Here is a 16,053-nt window from a genome sequence, read left to right as displayed (position 1 = left end):
AATAAACCTGATTTGCAAACCTGGTTACTTATTATGTTTACTCACTTGGAGAAGTGAGAAGTTCGTGTAAGCCAAATCTGCACAGATTTAGCGCAAACACTCAACTTGTGAGTCATCACGCAACAAATAACGGTGCGCTTGTTCCTTTGCATTGAAGTGCAATGCTCACCAAGGCTGTATATAAAAATACAGTGATACTGTGAACTATTATTGCAATTTAAAGTACGGTAATTTAATCTTGTGATGGCCAAGCCGAATTTTCAGCAGCATTTACTCCAGTCTTTGGTGTCACATAATCCTTCAGAAATCAAGATATATTTATAAAATGTCATCTATGATCAGACCCAGATAGTTTTTGCTAAGTACTTGTACATTCTGGTGGCTTTTCCAAACTTTGATTATTTATGAACTATATGAAGGCCAAAACTTTAGTACTCGCAGTATAACTTTGAACCTGTGTTTCTCCCCTAGACTCATGAGAGCCATAAAGGCAAAATCTCGTATTCTGTGCTGACTGCAGACCTCTTCCCCTCCATCATCTAATAATGGATGATACAGCTCAACAAGACACATCTTCCCTCATGAAGGGGGCCAGAGACATTGCTAAGGTGGCCAAAAGACAAGCCGCTAAGAAAGTCAACAAAGTTGTGGACCATGCCTCAAACGAGTACTCCCACAGTCGCGCCTACCAACGCTTCCAGGATGAAGATGATGACTACTATAGCCAGCCGGATGGGAACTACACAGGCCACAACGCCAATGATGAAGAGGGATCCAGCGACGCCACTGAGGGTCATGATGATGAGGATGAGATATATGAAGGGGAGTACCAGGGGATCCCCTCGGATGCAAAGCCCAGGGATGGGCAGGTGGCTTTAGGAAAGCCGCTGGCGGATGGCCTGAAGGACCGGCGAGAGCTGGAGAATGAGAGGCAGGCAGACGAGGAGGAATTGGCCCAGCAGTACGAGCTCATCATACAGGAGTGTGGACATGGCAGGTTTCAGTGGCAGCTGTTCTTCACGCTGGGGCTGGCGCTCATGTCGGATGGTGTGGAGGTCTTCGTGGTGGGCTTCGTTCTCCCTAGCGCAGAGACGGATATGTGTGCGCCTGACTCGAGCTCTGGCTGGCTAGGTAAGAATAACAGGAATAACAACAAATACACATTGACACTATATTATGCATTTGGCAGATGCTTTTATTAAAACCAACGCACATTGCATGCAAGGTATACATTTTATTAGTTTAGATTCCCTGGGAATCAAACCCATGAGCTTGGTTTTGGCAGCACTATGCACAACTGTTTGGGGTAGGTGGCCTTTACATCGTGTCTTAACTACATGTGCCGCACCGCGCGATAAAAGGTATATTTTCCATGTTAATCAGAGTTTTTGTCCTAACCAGCCGCAGCGATTCTATTTTAGAAACGGTTTCTATTTTTCCTGCAACGTCGAGGCTGGAACAACAAACACAAAGTGTGGCAATGATAATCTCAGGTACTGTTTATGTGCTTTATTTAATGTTAAAAGCATGCAATGTGACTTTGAATATCATTTAGTTCTCCCAGCTTTGCTCTGTAAAAGTGACAATGGATAATTCTCCTCAGATCTTGAAATTAAACAAATGGAAACAAGAACGTTCAAACTGTGAACAAACAAGTGTATTCTTTGACAAAGATTGTTTTAGTAACTCAGTAGCCTATGTATTTTTAATAATGTTTAAATGGTGTAATATTTGTGAATTTGATTATGTAGCCTACCCTACTTATCCATTTTCTTGCGAGTGCCGTCAAGATTACTCTCTGGTGCTGTGCATATGCTGCGAGACTCCGCCCACACGCTGTTCTGATTGGCTGTGGGTTTTGATTGATTTTGACGCATCTCGCAGTCGCGTCGCGTCTAGTGTGGACAGACAAATTATTTGTCGCTGGAATCTTATCGCAACGCATCTGGTTTAGGACACGGTGTTATAGAGGTAAAACAATAAATAAAAAAAGTAAAATTTTAACATTTTAAACTAGAATTTCTTCCATCCAGCTATCCATCAATCTATACTCAGTGAAATATTAGAACAGGAACGGAATAACGGACGAGAACGGACAACTGAACAAAGTCAGGGGCTGCGTCGAAAATCACCCTCTTATACCCTTAAATAGGGCACTATTTGAAAGGACAGCCAAGTGGTGTCCAAAACCATAATGGACGTTATCGAGTGCACTCATTCAATCCCATAATGCACCGCAATAACGAGTGTACAACCGATGTATGCTTAGTCTCGCGTAGCCAGACCTTCAGACTGACGGCTGAAGGTCTGGAATTCATAGCAGCTTTCTTTGGCCAAGGCCCGCCCATAAGGCCGTTTGACCGACATGTCAAAAAACCAATTACAGTTCGTTTCGTTCAGCGTCACATTTCGGGGCGTGCAAATGTCCCCACAACAACAGACCGGCATGCAACAAGTCAGTCAGCATAGAAAATCAAAGAAGGAGAAGAAAACAAGCAGTAAGTCATTGATCTGTTCGTGCACGTATAACAACAATGGCGTGCACTTCATCAACAGCCATACCGATGAGACGCTCGCGGGAAACATCTGTTTGAAGCATATCTCTCCACTGTTTAACACCCACAAGCAATTCTGGAGAACCGAACACAATACTGAATCGGCCAGCTGCGATGTCAGCGTCTGTTGTTTCATGTTTGCCCGCAAACGCGGCTGATATCCCCTTCGCGGTTAGGTACTTCACTTGATCTTCCATAATAGATAGGAGGGGACACACAACTAAAATTGGATCTGCTGGGAATCCTTCTAAATGCTGACAAAGGGTCGGCCAGGCTTGGAAAATAATACTCTTCCCAAATCCCGTCGGCAAACAGGCTAAAATATCTCTTTTTGTCTCCACTAAGTGCCTCAAACAAAACTCCTGGACATCTCTTAAAGAGTCTATGCCGTGAACCTCACATACTTTTGAAAATCCTACGTTTAGCTGATCTTGATAAATGCTCATTGTCACTCATGTAAACACAACAGTTTTTCTTCCGCAATCACACGTCTGCGCCGGTCTGCGCTTTGTTTCCCGGCGGACCGAAAATAAACGCGACACTCGCGCCCCCCGGAAATCCGATAAAATTCAACCAATCAGATGACGACTTCGACATTCCTGAAGTGTTTCCAGTTAAGTGTACCATAATGCATCAGACGTTTAGCCAACGTTCTGTGGGCGTGACGTCTGAGGCTGAGACTAATGTATGCCATAGACAGTATAAGAAGTGGACAGCGCCATCTCATTGGAACTCAGTTGAGACAGTTGAAGCCCATTTTTAGCGATTTTTGAGCACTTCCGTTCCTGACGCGCAGACTCAAACCGACTCAAACTAAGCTTGATGACGTGAGCAACCTGTCTGACAGACGTTAATCTTCTAGTAGCTGTGCGTGAAAATTGCCAACGTTAATCTTGCAGAGACGGGGAACTTGAGCAAAGAGTTCTTTGGCGTGAGTGAGCAGGAGTAAGTATTCCGTTGCTTTTATGGACTCATTATCTATGGGCTTCTCCCTTGACGGGACGTCCCCCCGATTGCCTGCGAGCTTCTCCTCCTGTCTGTACGGTAATTTCTGTACAGCGCGACAGAGAGTCGAGTGGTTATGACGCAATCGTTAGCCTATTTTTACTAAAACTGTTTCTACGGGGCCATAGTGTAACATAGAAGGTAATGGAGCCCTTTATACATTGTCGTGTTTCTTTAGAAATAAATAATGGACAAATGGAGTCTTTAAACGCCTCAGATGTAAAGTTATTCGCTGTCAAAGTGACGCAAAAATGAATGGGAGTCAATGGAAATGCTAACGCAAGTGAAGTTCTGCTACAACATTAATTCCTGCATCTGACCTGAAGATGGCGCCCACAGCTGAATCATCCATCCGTCCATTTTCCAAACTTCTGGTCTAATGTGGGGTAGGGTTAGCCCTAACCCTAACCCTAACCCTAACCCTTTTTTAATTGATTATTAAATTGTTTAATTAAGGTTTATTCATGCTAGTTTCCATGACAGAGTTCAATCTTTTCATCTGATTACTGGAGCTGCCAGTTTGCTAAGTTTCAAATGATTATTAAACACAAACTATGCAAAAGAGGCAACGCTTCCGGCGCACTAGTGTCCAAATTCACTCACTCATATTCATTCACTCCTTCAAGTGGACTAAATTAGTGTACTAATGTAGGGAATAATGAATGAGGGTATGGGGGCCATTTCTAACACAGCTTGGGTTTAAAAACATAAGGAAAATAACAACAGGTGCACATGATAATCAAAAAAAGAGAAACCATAAAAACAAACTTAAACACAGGAAACAAAACTAAAACATGTGCAAAACCCAGCCAAAGCAGACACCCATTACAATACTTTCAATATTTAATACAGCAATGACTCTGTTCATTCAAGATTGCTGTTTTTTCTAACTTTCTATTCATCAAAGAATCCTGAAAAAAACTCCATTAGAAACCATTAATGTTAAAATAAATATTTTATTTAATAAAAAAAAAAAAAAATTGATCAAATAAATGCATCCCTGATGAGCATCAGATACATTTTTAAAAACATCAATAAAAAAAAAAGGCCTCAAACTTTTGAATGATAGTATACCGGTAATGCTGGTTTCAGAAAACCGGAGAGTATCTAATTGCAACATAAATGTTTATTTACAAGCAAAAAATCTGGCACAGGGATACGTAGGCAAAAAATGATCCAGAGACAGAGCAAGACTGGCAAAACAGAACTGAAAAATACACACGTGTAACATCCAACACCAGACATGGGAACACACAGGTATAAATACACAGGATAACAAGAGGCAAACTAGGAACAGGTGGTGGTAATCAATTGCTAAGGAAACAAACAAGCGTAACTAAGGCAAAAAACTAAACACAGGAATAGAACACTAACAACAATAGGAACAAAAAATACACTTCAAAATAAGAGTCCTTAAACACAATGGGCCCTATTTTAATGATCCAAGCGCATGGTCTAAGGCAGGGCGCAAGTGCACTTTTGCTAATTTAACGACGAGAAAAATGGTTGGCGCGTGCGGCGCATGGTCTAAAAGGGTTGTCCCTATTCTCTTAATGAGTAATGGGTGTGTTTTGGGCATAACGTGAAATAAACAAACCAATCTCCCATTCCCTTTAAATGCCAGTTGCGTTCGCGCCATGGCGGATTGCAATTTACATGACGGAATTTGAAAGCGGTAAGACTAAACGCATCTCCTGAGAGCAAACTGATCTGCTTGTGCATGAGGTTAAAGCGCACAAGCAGACCATCTACGAGACAAGCCGGATTCCTTTTTGTACACAAAATTAATCTTTTACATTGTAATCCTTTTATTTTTAATATTTGGCTAGTTTGTGTGCTGCTGTGCGTCCCTGTGTGTGTAATAACCAGAGTGTACGCACGTTGTGGACCCGCCTATAGGCGCACATTACTACTCTTTAAATAACATAAAAAATATTGTGCCATTGACTTTAGACCAGGTTTCAGTTGGTTAATGGCGAAGTCTATTTCAGTTGCCTCAAAATAGCAACGCGCCAAAAATATGCGTCTGAACACACCTCGTTTTCAGACCAGCACGCCCATGGGCGCACAAATAGGCGCAAATACATTTGCTATTTAAACAACAACGTGTCGCAGGACATGAAAATGATAACCGCGTCGGGCTGAAACTAGCAAAAGACACTTGCGTCACGCTTGGCGATGCATTGCGCCAGGTGTATGATAGGGCCCAAAACGGGAAAAGAGACCGGAATTGTAAAAGTTATTTTAATATTTTTTTCTTATTTAACGTCCTTTTTTTTAATCAAAGTGTCGCAACAACATTGAGCGTATAGATGTGAGGGATTGATATCTAGTGTAGCCAGCCAGTTTTTTATGTTGGACAAAAAGGAGCAACAAAAGGGCAATACAATTTTTTTTTATGTTTTCTTCTTCTTTTTCTTCTTCATTTTATAATTGTTATTTCTAGAGCAAGTGTGTGATACTGCTATTTAAACAGTCTTGTAGTTCTGTTTGACCTGGTTAAATTGATATCAATTGACATTCTTATGTGTTTTATTATCAGTTTAATCAAGTCTGAGCATCTCTCTTTCTTTCTATCCTTCTTTTTTTATCCTGCCTTTTCTTCACTTATGCACTCATCTGGAGAGCCCTGAGGGCATTGTGTGGCATGCTCTGCTTCCCTATTTCATGCTCCCTCTCTCTCTCTCTTTGTCCTTATACTCTGTCAATGGCTTTTAAGACATAATCGCACGTGGCCGGCCGTGACTGTCGGTACAGCCTTTGTACTGGCCTTAGAGATCGGATACGATCATCAGCTGAAGAAATTGCTGCTCCTTAGCTAGAAAGATTAAAAAACATGTAGGGACCAAAAGACATTTATATAAAAAATCTCAAATGCTCCTACATCTCAGACATTGTCAAAGCCATTATAAATATAAAAGTTTGGGGTCAGTGCATTTTTTTATGTTATTGAAAGAGGTATATTATTACTGAGGTTACATTTATATGACCATAATACTGTGAAACATTATTACAATTTAAGATAACTATAATATACTTTAAAATGTATACAGCTGTATTTTCGGCATTATTCCTGTCTTCAGTGTCACATGATCCTTCAGAAATCATTATAATATGCTGATTTGCTGCTCAAGTAAACATTTTTATTATTATCTATTTTGAAAACAGTTGTGCTGCTTAATATTGTTGTGTAAACCATGATATTCTTTTCAGGATTATTTGATGAATAGAAAGCTCAAAATAACTATTTGAAATATATATATTTTTGTGACAATGTAAAAGTCTTAAGTGTCACTTTTGATCAGTTTAATGCATCCTTGCTAAAATTATATTTATTTATTTGAATATGTCTAGTTTTTCAGAGCCTGCTGACTCATGCTAAACACTGAATATCTCTCGGTGAGTAAGATAATGGCTGCTTTCCAGCAGGCACAGTGGTGCAGTGGCAATTTAGTGCAGATATGATCAGATATGAGCCAGTAGAAATGTGAACTTTCTGCAGATCTTGAGTCTTTTTATGTTTGCTATCAAGTGAAATTGCACAGCTTCATATTCCACATTTGATCTTTAAACCTGATCACTTTGACCATTCACAATTCACACATGCAATTTCTGTCATCATTTACTAATCCTCAAGTCATTCAAAACCCTATTTGATTTATTATGCTGATTTATGCTTTCAGTCTGCAATAAAAGGCACCATCAGTAGTTAATATAACTCATGCACTATATTACATATAGATTATATATATATATATATATATATATTAGTCTTTTAAGCAAATATTGGAAAGAATATTAAGACAACAGATATCTGTGATTCTGTCAAATTTGTTCAAATTGTACAGTTGTGGTGTTATAAATGTTTAAACAGATGCTGGATATAAAGGACATTTGATATTTGAGCTTTTACTAAAATGGTTGACCACATTATTTAGCTCTAGTGAATTTTAAGGATTTGTTACCCAATTTTGAGAGCAAGTTTGGCTAATATGTAGTGATGATATGAATATGATATGACTTTGATATTTACTATTCTTTTCTGTCATAATAGTTTCAGGCATTACTCAAGGCTATCATGCTTTAGTAAAGGAGAATTGACTTTTGTGTTTATGCATTATCCATTTTATTTCCGTTTATTTGATCCATTTTTGTTTCCTGCCGTATGTACAGAGCAATATAGTTCAATGTAGTTTCACAGTCTTGGCTTTCCTAATTACCAAACTACTATCAGTCTATTCATCCTGACAAAAATCTATAATTTATACCAAAGGGGCATTGAGTATTCTGTGCAAATTTTAAAGAAAATTGCTGCATCACCTAGTTACAGTAATGGATGGTGTTTTGAATATTTTGTGTGGTGTGTCTTTCATTACTTTTGGCTTAGATCCAGGAGTCCACCTGTCCATATTAATTTGTGGTTGTTGTATCTACTAGGCTACATCTTGTCACAACCCCCTTTCAATCTATTTCTCTGTCCTCCCTCTCTTATTATTTCCCTTTATCTGTCTCTTTTCGTGTGTTGGTGACTAGGAGACGTTGAGCTTGGCTAAACTGCAGTAAAATCACCCCACTGCAGAGATTACAAGACCTGCATATGCAGACTCTCAATGTGTGCACACAGAGAAATTGAAAGATATATACTCGGTTTTTACAGAGAACATTTTCTCAAAATAATCCTGAATTCTATGGCTCAGATTTTACACAGAATATAAATCACACTGCTATAGTAATCTCAGCCATCTCATCTGTTTTTTAAAGTGAATATCATAAAGACAAGCTGACAATGGAAAAATAACAAAAGTACAGGTAGTAAAAATGTGTGAGTCATTGCCCTTATGTGGGTAATTCATTTTTTGACAGCCATGAATAAAGGAGCTTGTGCTTTCCTCTTCCACAATCATCAAAGTGTTGATTGGCAGTGAATGTTCTTGACTGGTTATCACTATGTTTTCACTGTGAGGTTATATAGATTGACTTCACTGGTACAACATTATAGTGAACATATTAGTCAGCAAGTAAAAAAATGTACATGGTAACCATAACTTCTGACAAAATGCCATGCTTACTATGTAGCCTAAAGAATAATCCACAGCTAACTGTGCATTAAACTTTAAAATTCACATTTTGAATGGCTCCGCAGATGTTTAATGCACAGCTAGCCATGGATTATCCCACTTAATACCATGGGCATTTGCCAGCATTGACAAGTTAAAGCTGTCATTGATGTTTTCAGCACTAAATTTGACTGGGAGGGTTAAAATAATGGTTATTTCCGTCAGCTAGCCTATACGACTCGTTAGATCTAACAGTCTGCACGGTTAGATGAGAGATGCTTGTGTGAATTACTTTGTCTTTGTAGCGTCTCTCTCTACTAACAATGAAGCTGTGAGCTTAATTACTTCAAAAACAGCAACATTACCACCTCCTTGCTGAGTAATATAAAATAGCAGATTCAGCAGATAAGCTATTTTATTAATAAAAGTTGCTGTGCAGTGTTGATAACAAGTTTCTGTGCTCCTGAATGTTTCTGTGTGCGCTCAGTGCTATCTCATATCTCTGCAAGTGATGTGGCTGTGCTTCAATGAAAGCAGCGCATTAATATAGAATGGTGATTAAACTGATTGGAGCTACTTGTGCATAAACGGTTTTAATGTGCATGTTCTAACCAGTCAGAATCGAGTATTCAGACAGACCATGGCATAAAGTTGTTGTAACTGACAGAGACCATAAGAGGTCATGGTGATGGCCAAAAATATGAAAAGTTTCTCGGTGGAACGCAAAACTTTTGGTTTAGTAGCCATTACTGACATTAAAAAGGAATGAAACTGAGACTCATGAAGCTTCTTACACAGTTTGAAACATAACCTGTATTAATCTTTTATGGCTTTTGAGAGGCAACACTAACTGCAGTAATTATGGTATTTTAAATTATGGACAAATGTTTTTGTGTCACTGTGCTTGAATGTGTTTTCACTTTCCATACAGACTGTCTCCGCATTAAAGTCGACATAAATGGAAGTTGTGATAGTCTTTTGTTCCGTATTGTGACTTGTATATGAAACGGCTTCTCGAACAAGAAAAAAATGTAGGACGGGACGTAATTTTTTTTTCCATTGGGAATTGATTGGATCGTTGTATTATTGTGGTTTCTGAAAGTTATTTTAATTCAGCACATGAATTTAAGAAAATAATAATGTGCTCAGATAAATCATTCATAATAAATACTGCAATTTTCAATAAATTTCTATTTTAATTTCATAGTGACTTTAATGGTAATCTTTTACAGTGTAGGTTACATTGTTACCCCAGTACGTGGTGACAATATCTTTATGAATCATTAATTTAATCGATTTGTTCAAAAACACTGATGTGCTACTACCCTGATTCTGCATTGGCTTTGTTTGGAACTATTTTTGTTATCAGAGCAAAGACCAACAAAGTCATTTTGAATATAGTTTGTAAAATGTAAACCTGCATCCGGAATCGCATGCTTCCCTACAGTAGACGAAAAACAGTACGTGACAAAATAAGTATGTCCGAATTCACAGTACTCATAAAAGAATAAGCAAAAAGTCCCCGGATGACCTACTACTTCCGGGTGAAATTCTGAAAATTCTTTAAAATAATTTCCTACTCAAGAGAGTATGTGATTTCGGACGCAGCCTTATATTACCTTCTTGTTTTGAACTGTTGTATAAAAGCAATGTCTACTCACAAATGAGAACAATGTCACAGGTAATCACAACACGTCTATTGCTGTGAGATATTTCTTAAATAATAGTAACTGTTAAAATAGAAATAGAATTAATAGAAACCTAAATATATATTTAAAATGGTAATCACAATAATAATGGCTGCCCTTGCCCTTCTTGCATTTACAATGGATTTGGATAAGAGTTTTTAAGGTAATGATGCTTTTGGCATAAAACTTTAAGGTTAAAAATTGACCTAAAGGGGAAAAATAATAAGAAATGTTTGACCTTTTTAAGTTAGCACCTTGGTGAAAAGCGCAATGCCTGGCATGATTTCTGGAGTCTTCATTATAAATAATGAACTTTTGGAGATATGCGTATTTTATGCCTCTATGAGTTTGTATTATCATAAGAAATGTGAGACATGCATTTATCATACACACTTTCTGCTTTATTATATAAAACAAAATGCATAATCACACAAGTCTTAAAGTAGTCAACTTCAAAAGTAAATCTATGTACCGGTCTTATACTGTACCAGCAAAGCAGTTTTACTGCACATTGTTAATTGCTGTGCTGATTCTAAAGCAGCAGATTGTGTAAGTGCTTGGTCACAGAGAAAGCTGCTGTATCAGATGAAAATTTACACTCTGAGTAATCAGCAAATCTCCAAAACGTTTTGTGCATTGCAACACATGGTCTGTATAAAAAGTGTCACTGCAAATCTGTACATATCTATTGTCCCTTCTGTCAAATACAACTATATCCACCTGTTTCTCACAATTTCTCTTTATCATGCTCTCTATGTCTGATAAGACAGCTAATAATCAGTCTTATTATGTAATATTTATTAACTTCTCCCTTTTCTATAAATTATTGTATGTCTGCTACAAATATTTTATTTAACCATTTTTTTTAACCATTATTAACCATTTTTATTAACATTTAAGTGCTTCCTTTTTTGCCCATGTATCGGAAAACAGGGATTTTTCTGCAAATGATAATGTATTTGACAAAACGAATGGTTATGTTCTGTTTGTGGACTCTTAAGGCCAATTCACGTCACACAGTCAAACGCCAACAAACACCAACAAACAAGTTGGCCGTTGGATTTAGAATTTTATGAAAAATAACTGTCACAGGGCTGCCAACTCTCACGCATTGAGCGTGAGACTCACGCAATTGAGCCAATTCTCACGCTCTCACGCCACCCCCGATTTCTCACGCTGAAGTGTCAACCCGGTCAGTCAAATGCCTGAAAGATAAGTTTATCTATAGATCTACCAGTTGAGCCATTCGTGATCGACTAGTTTTACCGCAAATTAGTTAAAATATCCTGTAATCTATAGCAAACGAGCGTGCATGCGAGACAGATGTGTTGAGCTCCTAACCGCGCACGCGCACGACGGCAGAGAGGTAAGCGAGCTTGCGTGTCTCTCGCAACACAACCCAGTGGACACACACTGTATTGAGACAGTTGAGAAATAATCTTTTTTTTTTACAGTTTTCAACAATAATTGTCATTGTTGAACCCTTGCTCTTATTATGTTTCTGATTTCTCAGTTTTGTCATTATTTTAGCAAATAATTTATTTTATATGTTTTGAGACAGTTTGTTTTAAGAAGTTTCAAAGAGTTAGTAAAAGAGTAAAGTAAAAGTTAAAACTTTTTTATTTAAGTAGGCATCTATTTTTTATTAAGTATGCCTATTTATTTTGTATTAATACATAACCTTACTGTATTCATTTATAATGTATCATTATTGCGTGACATTTGTGTCAATAATCGTCAAGCACAGGGGACTTCGCGTAGTGGGAGGGGGCCCCCAAATCAAATTCTGCTTAGGGCCCCCAAAAGGCTCGGACCGGCTCTGAAAACCAGACAGACAGTGTGAGTTTTTTGTGACAATTGTGAGGGAAATAGCCTACACAATTTATTCCCATAAACTGTGCAGTCAGCCGTTCTCCCTCCCATCTGCACCGTGTGAATTGTGAACGCAGGCAGGTCAGTGAGTTACAGGGCGCTCCTTGTCTCCATCCAGTTTAGGCTAGTAACTAATAGGCCTGTTATATAGTTTATATAGAATTAAGTTAGCATTAGCAGACTTGTTTGTTTTGCAGCACTGAGCAGTTATTTTACATAACTTTATCATAAAAAACAGTACAAAAGCATTTCCAGATGACAAATATCTGGACATGCCTAGTAGTTAATGTTAATTATTGTTTTCTAAGAACAGAATGTCAATTAAAATGTTAAATGTAAAATTAAATTTAATGTAAATCTCCCAAGAAATTCTTTACAGATACCAAATACTTTGACAATCAATAGCCTATATACTTAATACACTTCTGCTAATGCAAGGATTTTGTGTTTGTATTTTTTCCCCACACCAAGCCACGCCCCTCAATACGCCCCTCCCCCATAGCCCAAGCCCCGCCCCCCAAAATCTCACTCTAAGCTGAACTCAAAAGTTGGCAGCCCTGCTGTCATGTTCACACTGCCCCAACAGACACCAACAAACACTGCAGTCATGGACGCCGACAGGGGTAACACGCTGATCAGAAAAATCCCAACAAACGTGTTTGTTGGTGTTTGTCTGTGCTGTGTGAATTGGCCTTTAGGCTGCTTCCAAAATCGCTTTACTCTCTTGAGTAGGTAGGCTAATTATTTTAAATAAGTCATTACTTTCCAACCGTACTTTCCAAAAAAGTGCATTCTATATTGTATGAATGTGTGTACTATGAATGTAATCCGTACTACATTATTTGCCATGTTGTCATTATCATGTAACCTACTAGCATCAGTTATTCACAAATCCTCTCCTGTGGCCTCATGGGATAGAAAAGTGTCCATTGTATGCTCACTTCAGAATCTCTCCAGAAGTATTAGCCTATGTCATCCGGGTACTTTTTGCCTACCCTTTTATAAGTACTGTGAATTCGGAAGTACTTCTTTTGTCACATACCGTTTTTCGCGTACTATATAGTAGGGAAGTATGTGATTTCGGATTCAGCCTCATGTTGTGTTTCCTTTGGTTCCCGTTTTTCCTTCCTGTGTTTAGTTCCTGTTTGCTTGGTTTCCTTGGTTTCTGATTAGGTCGTTTCTTACTATGGAACATTGGCTATTTGATTATGTTCACCTGGGTCGTGTTTGGTTTGATTAAGCCTGTGTATTTAAGCCCTCAGTTTGTTTCAGTTCATTGTCCTGTATTGTCTTTGCTATTTGCTTAGTAGTCATGGTTCAGCCACTCCGTGTCTTGGAATTCATGTTTTTTTTAAAATAAAAGTTTAAGAGTGCTGCAGTTGGATCCTCCTCTCTCACTTCTTCCTTGTCTTGCCTGGACGTAACAATATTTTTTGGAAAAAAGGGAAGAGCATTGATAAATATATGTAAATGTATATATACTTTTATTTAACCCAGTCTAATGTTTATGTTGTTTTGGTTTCGTTTTCAGTCAGTGCCATCTTCCGTTTTGCCTGAGTTCCTAGTCATTGTTAGTTTCCCTAGTTATTCATTAATTCATGCACCTGTTCTGTTTTTCCTTGATTAGTTCTCCCTGTGTATTTATTCCCTGAGTTCTGTCTGTTCTTTGTCCGGTTTCGTTTGCATCTTATTTTATGTGGTTGTTTTTAATTACCCTGTGTGATCTTCTGCGTGTTCCTGTTTGAATCTATTAGAGGCTGTTTTTGTTTGATTTCAGCATCATTACAGCCCATTTATGACACCAAGGTCTTCCCTTTTTTTTCAATAAATTGTGTCAAATTGTCATGGATTCAGCCAACACACCCCCAGCACCAGTTCTCCTCCGGATACTTTTTTCTTTGGACCCATTATCTTCTTCGTGCTTGTCTTCAACCCTGCAAGCAGAAATACCCCATCAGCTAAGTGTGACTGTCATTTCAACTGCTTATGCTCGTCATCACTCACCTGTTTGACGATCTTCCAGATCACCATCAACCCTTTAATAAAGAACTGTTACTTTTACCTTCGTGTCTCCTCTCCTGTTTTGCGACAGAAGACCAGACCACAAACAACAAGAAACCGAAATGGAATCTGAAAATCCCGATCCATTGGCTGAAGCAGTCCAAATTCCCCAACAGTCACCTCTTCCTCCTTCCACTCCCTCAGCGGTAGTCACATCATTCAGTCCCATGGCTCAACCAGCGACCTTCTCTGGAGCGGTGGAGGATTGCAGTGGATTTCTCCTACAATGTCCGTTGCTGTTCAAAATGCAGGCTCATTGTTTTCTAACCGAAAAGGCCAAGATCGACTACATAATATCTCTCCTATCAGGTCGCACTCTTCAGTAGGCAAACACCATTTGGTAACAAGACAGCCCACTCACTCGTTCTATGAACTACTTCATCACACATTTCAAAGAAGTGTTTGGGCAGACCAGTCACCTTACCTCGATCCACAATCAACTCTATCACCTCCATCAAGGTAAATCTTCAGTGAGTGATTATGCTGTGCAATTCCGCACCCTAGCGGTGGCAAGTGGGTGGAACAAAGCAGCATTAATAACAGCTTTTAATTAAGGTCTGTCCCCAGATTTAAGACTTCAAATGGTGATTTACGATGAAACCGTAGAACTAGAAATTCTTATTCAACGATCCATTCGTGTGGCTCAATGCATCTCAGCCTGCCAATTGGACTCACCACCACCGCTGCAATCCTCTTGCTTTATGCCATCAGCCGCTCCAGCAGCACCACTCAGCAAACCTATGCAGGTCAATTCATTCCATCTCACCCAGTCTGAGCGACAACGGTGTATTCACAACAATCTGTGCTTATACTGTGGGTCTAAAGATCACCTAATCCCAGACAGTCAAGTACGTCCTACTCAACCAATGGTGAGTGCTGTCCAATTCCCCTTAACTATCTCTTCATTGAAACGCACTCCAGTGTCAGTGATTGCTCCTCGATGTTCCCTTCCAGCTCAAGCTCTCATCGACTCTGCTGGGAATTTCATCTCACAGAAACTTCTCGAACATATCCGTATCAAGAAACTCCCCAGTTCCCAAACACTGAACATCCATTCCATCCTGGGTAAGCTGCTTGGTCGAGGAGTCATCACGCACTGCACACCAGCCGTCACGCTCAGTATTGGAGACCTGTTGTCACAGAGTCAGCCCATCACAACACCAATCTTCACCAGATCATCACGATCCGCCCACTCGTTCCCAATCACCCGAATACTGATTCACTGCACATGCACTCCCTCATCAACACTAAGACGCACCGACTACCTACCTGCAACACTTACCCGCCAATACTCAGCTGAGATCGCCATTTCCAGTCGCCTGTCTTCTGTCATCCTCCGTCCAGATCCAGCTCGTCAGCCTTCGCCTCTCTTCCACCTTCTGCAAAGATACAAACAGTCATTACCATCCAGCTAAGTCATCGTTTGATATTTCCTGCTGTCATAGACTCACCGTTGCCTGGTTCCCACTATCGCTCTACCCTCTGCTTAAAGACCCACTCTGATGAAAATAATGTTTTTCTAGGTGTTAACATGTTCTTGTGGCATTTTTCTGATGTTAGAGGACATACCTTGAGAAAAATAAGCTCAAAGTTGTATTTCTGAGTATTTCCACATTCAAATGGCTGTGAATCAGTAGCAGACGATAAAATGCCGGCTAAAATAGACTGGAGTTGTGACGTAGTAACTCCACTGGGCGTCTCCACACGCGACGTCTTGGAGTGAAATAATGATTGGTGATCGGTGATAACTTTGATTAACTACGGATAATAATAATTAACGTGTATATAATACTGTTGCCCCACCGGTATTGGGGG

The 16,053-nt window shown here is 39.2% G+C and overlaps 2 protein-coding genes across 2 annotated transcripts in view; one reads left to right on the top strand and one right to left on the bottom strand.

The window, feature by feature from the left end:
- ifngr2 (interferon gamma receptor 2) overlaps nucleotides 1-16,053 on the bottom strand; it is a 187,631-nt gene that overhangs the window by 45,511 nt on the left and 126,067 nt on the right. The gene's annotated exons all lie outside the window — the stretch shown is intronic.
- Nucleotides 1-16,053, top strand: part of sv2ca (synaptic vesicle glycoprotein 2Ca) — a 60,171-nt gene that overhangs the window by 7,196 nt on the left and 36,922 nt on the right. The window contains exon 2 of the mRNA XM_056233362.1: nucleotides 472-1,131. Coding sequence (XP_056089337.1) covers nucleotides 546-1,131 — 586 coding nt within the window. The 5' untranslated portion in view covers nucleotides 472-545. The remainder of the gene's footprint in view (nucleotides 1-471; nucleotides 1,132-16,053) is intronic.

This window comes from Rhinichthys klamathensis, unplaced genomic scaffold (genome assembly GCF_029890125.1).
Source record: "Rhinichthys klamathensis goyatoka isolate OS25496 unplaced genomic scaffold, OSU_Roscu_1.1 h1tg000369l_1, whole genome shotgun sequence".
Lineage (NCBI taxonomy): Eukaryota > Metazoa > Chordata > Actinopteri > Cypriniformes > Leuciscidae > Rhinichthys > Rhinichthys klamathensis.
The sequence above is the reverse complement of the archived record's forward strand: the minus strand, read 5'-3'. Positions and strand labels throughout refer to the sequence as shown.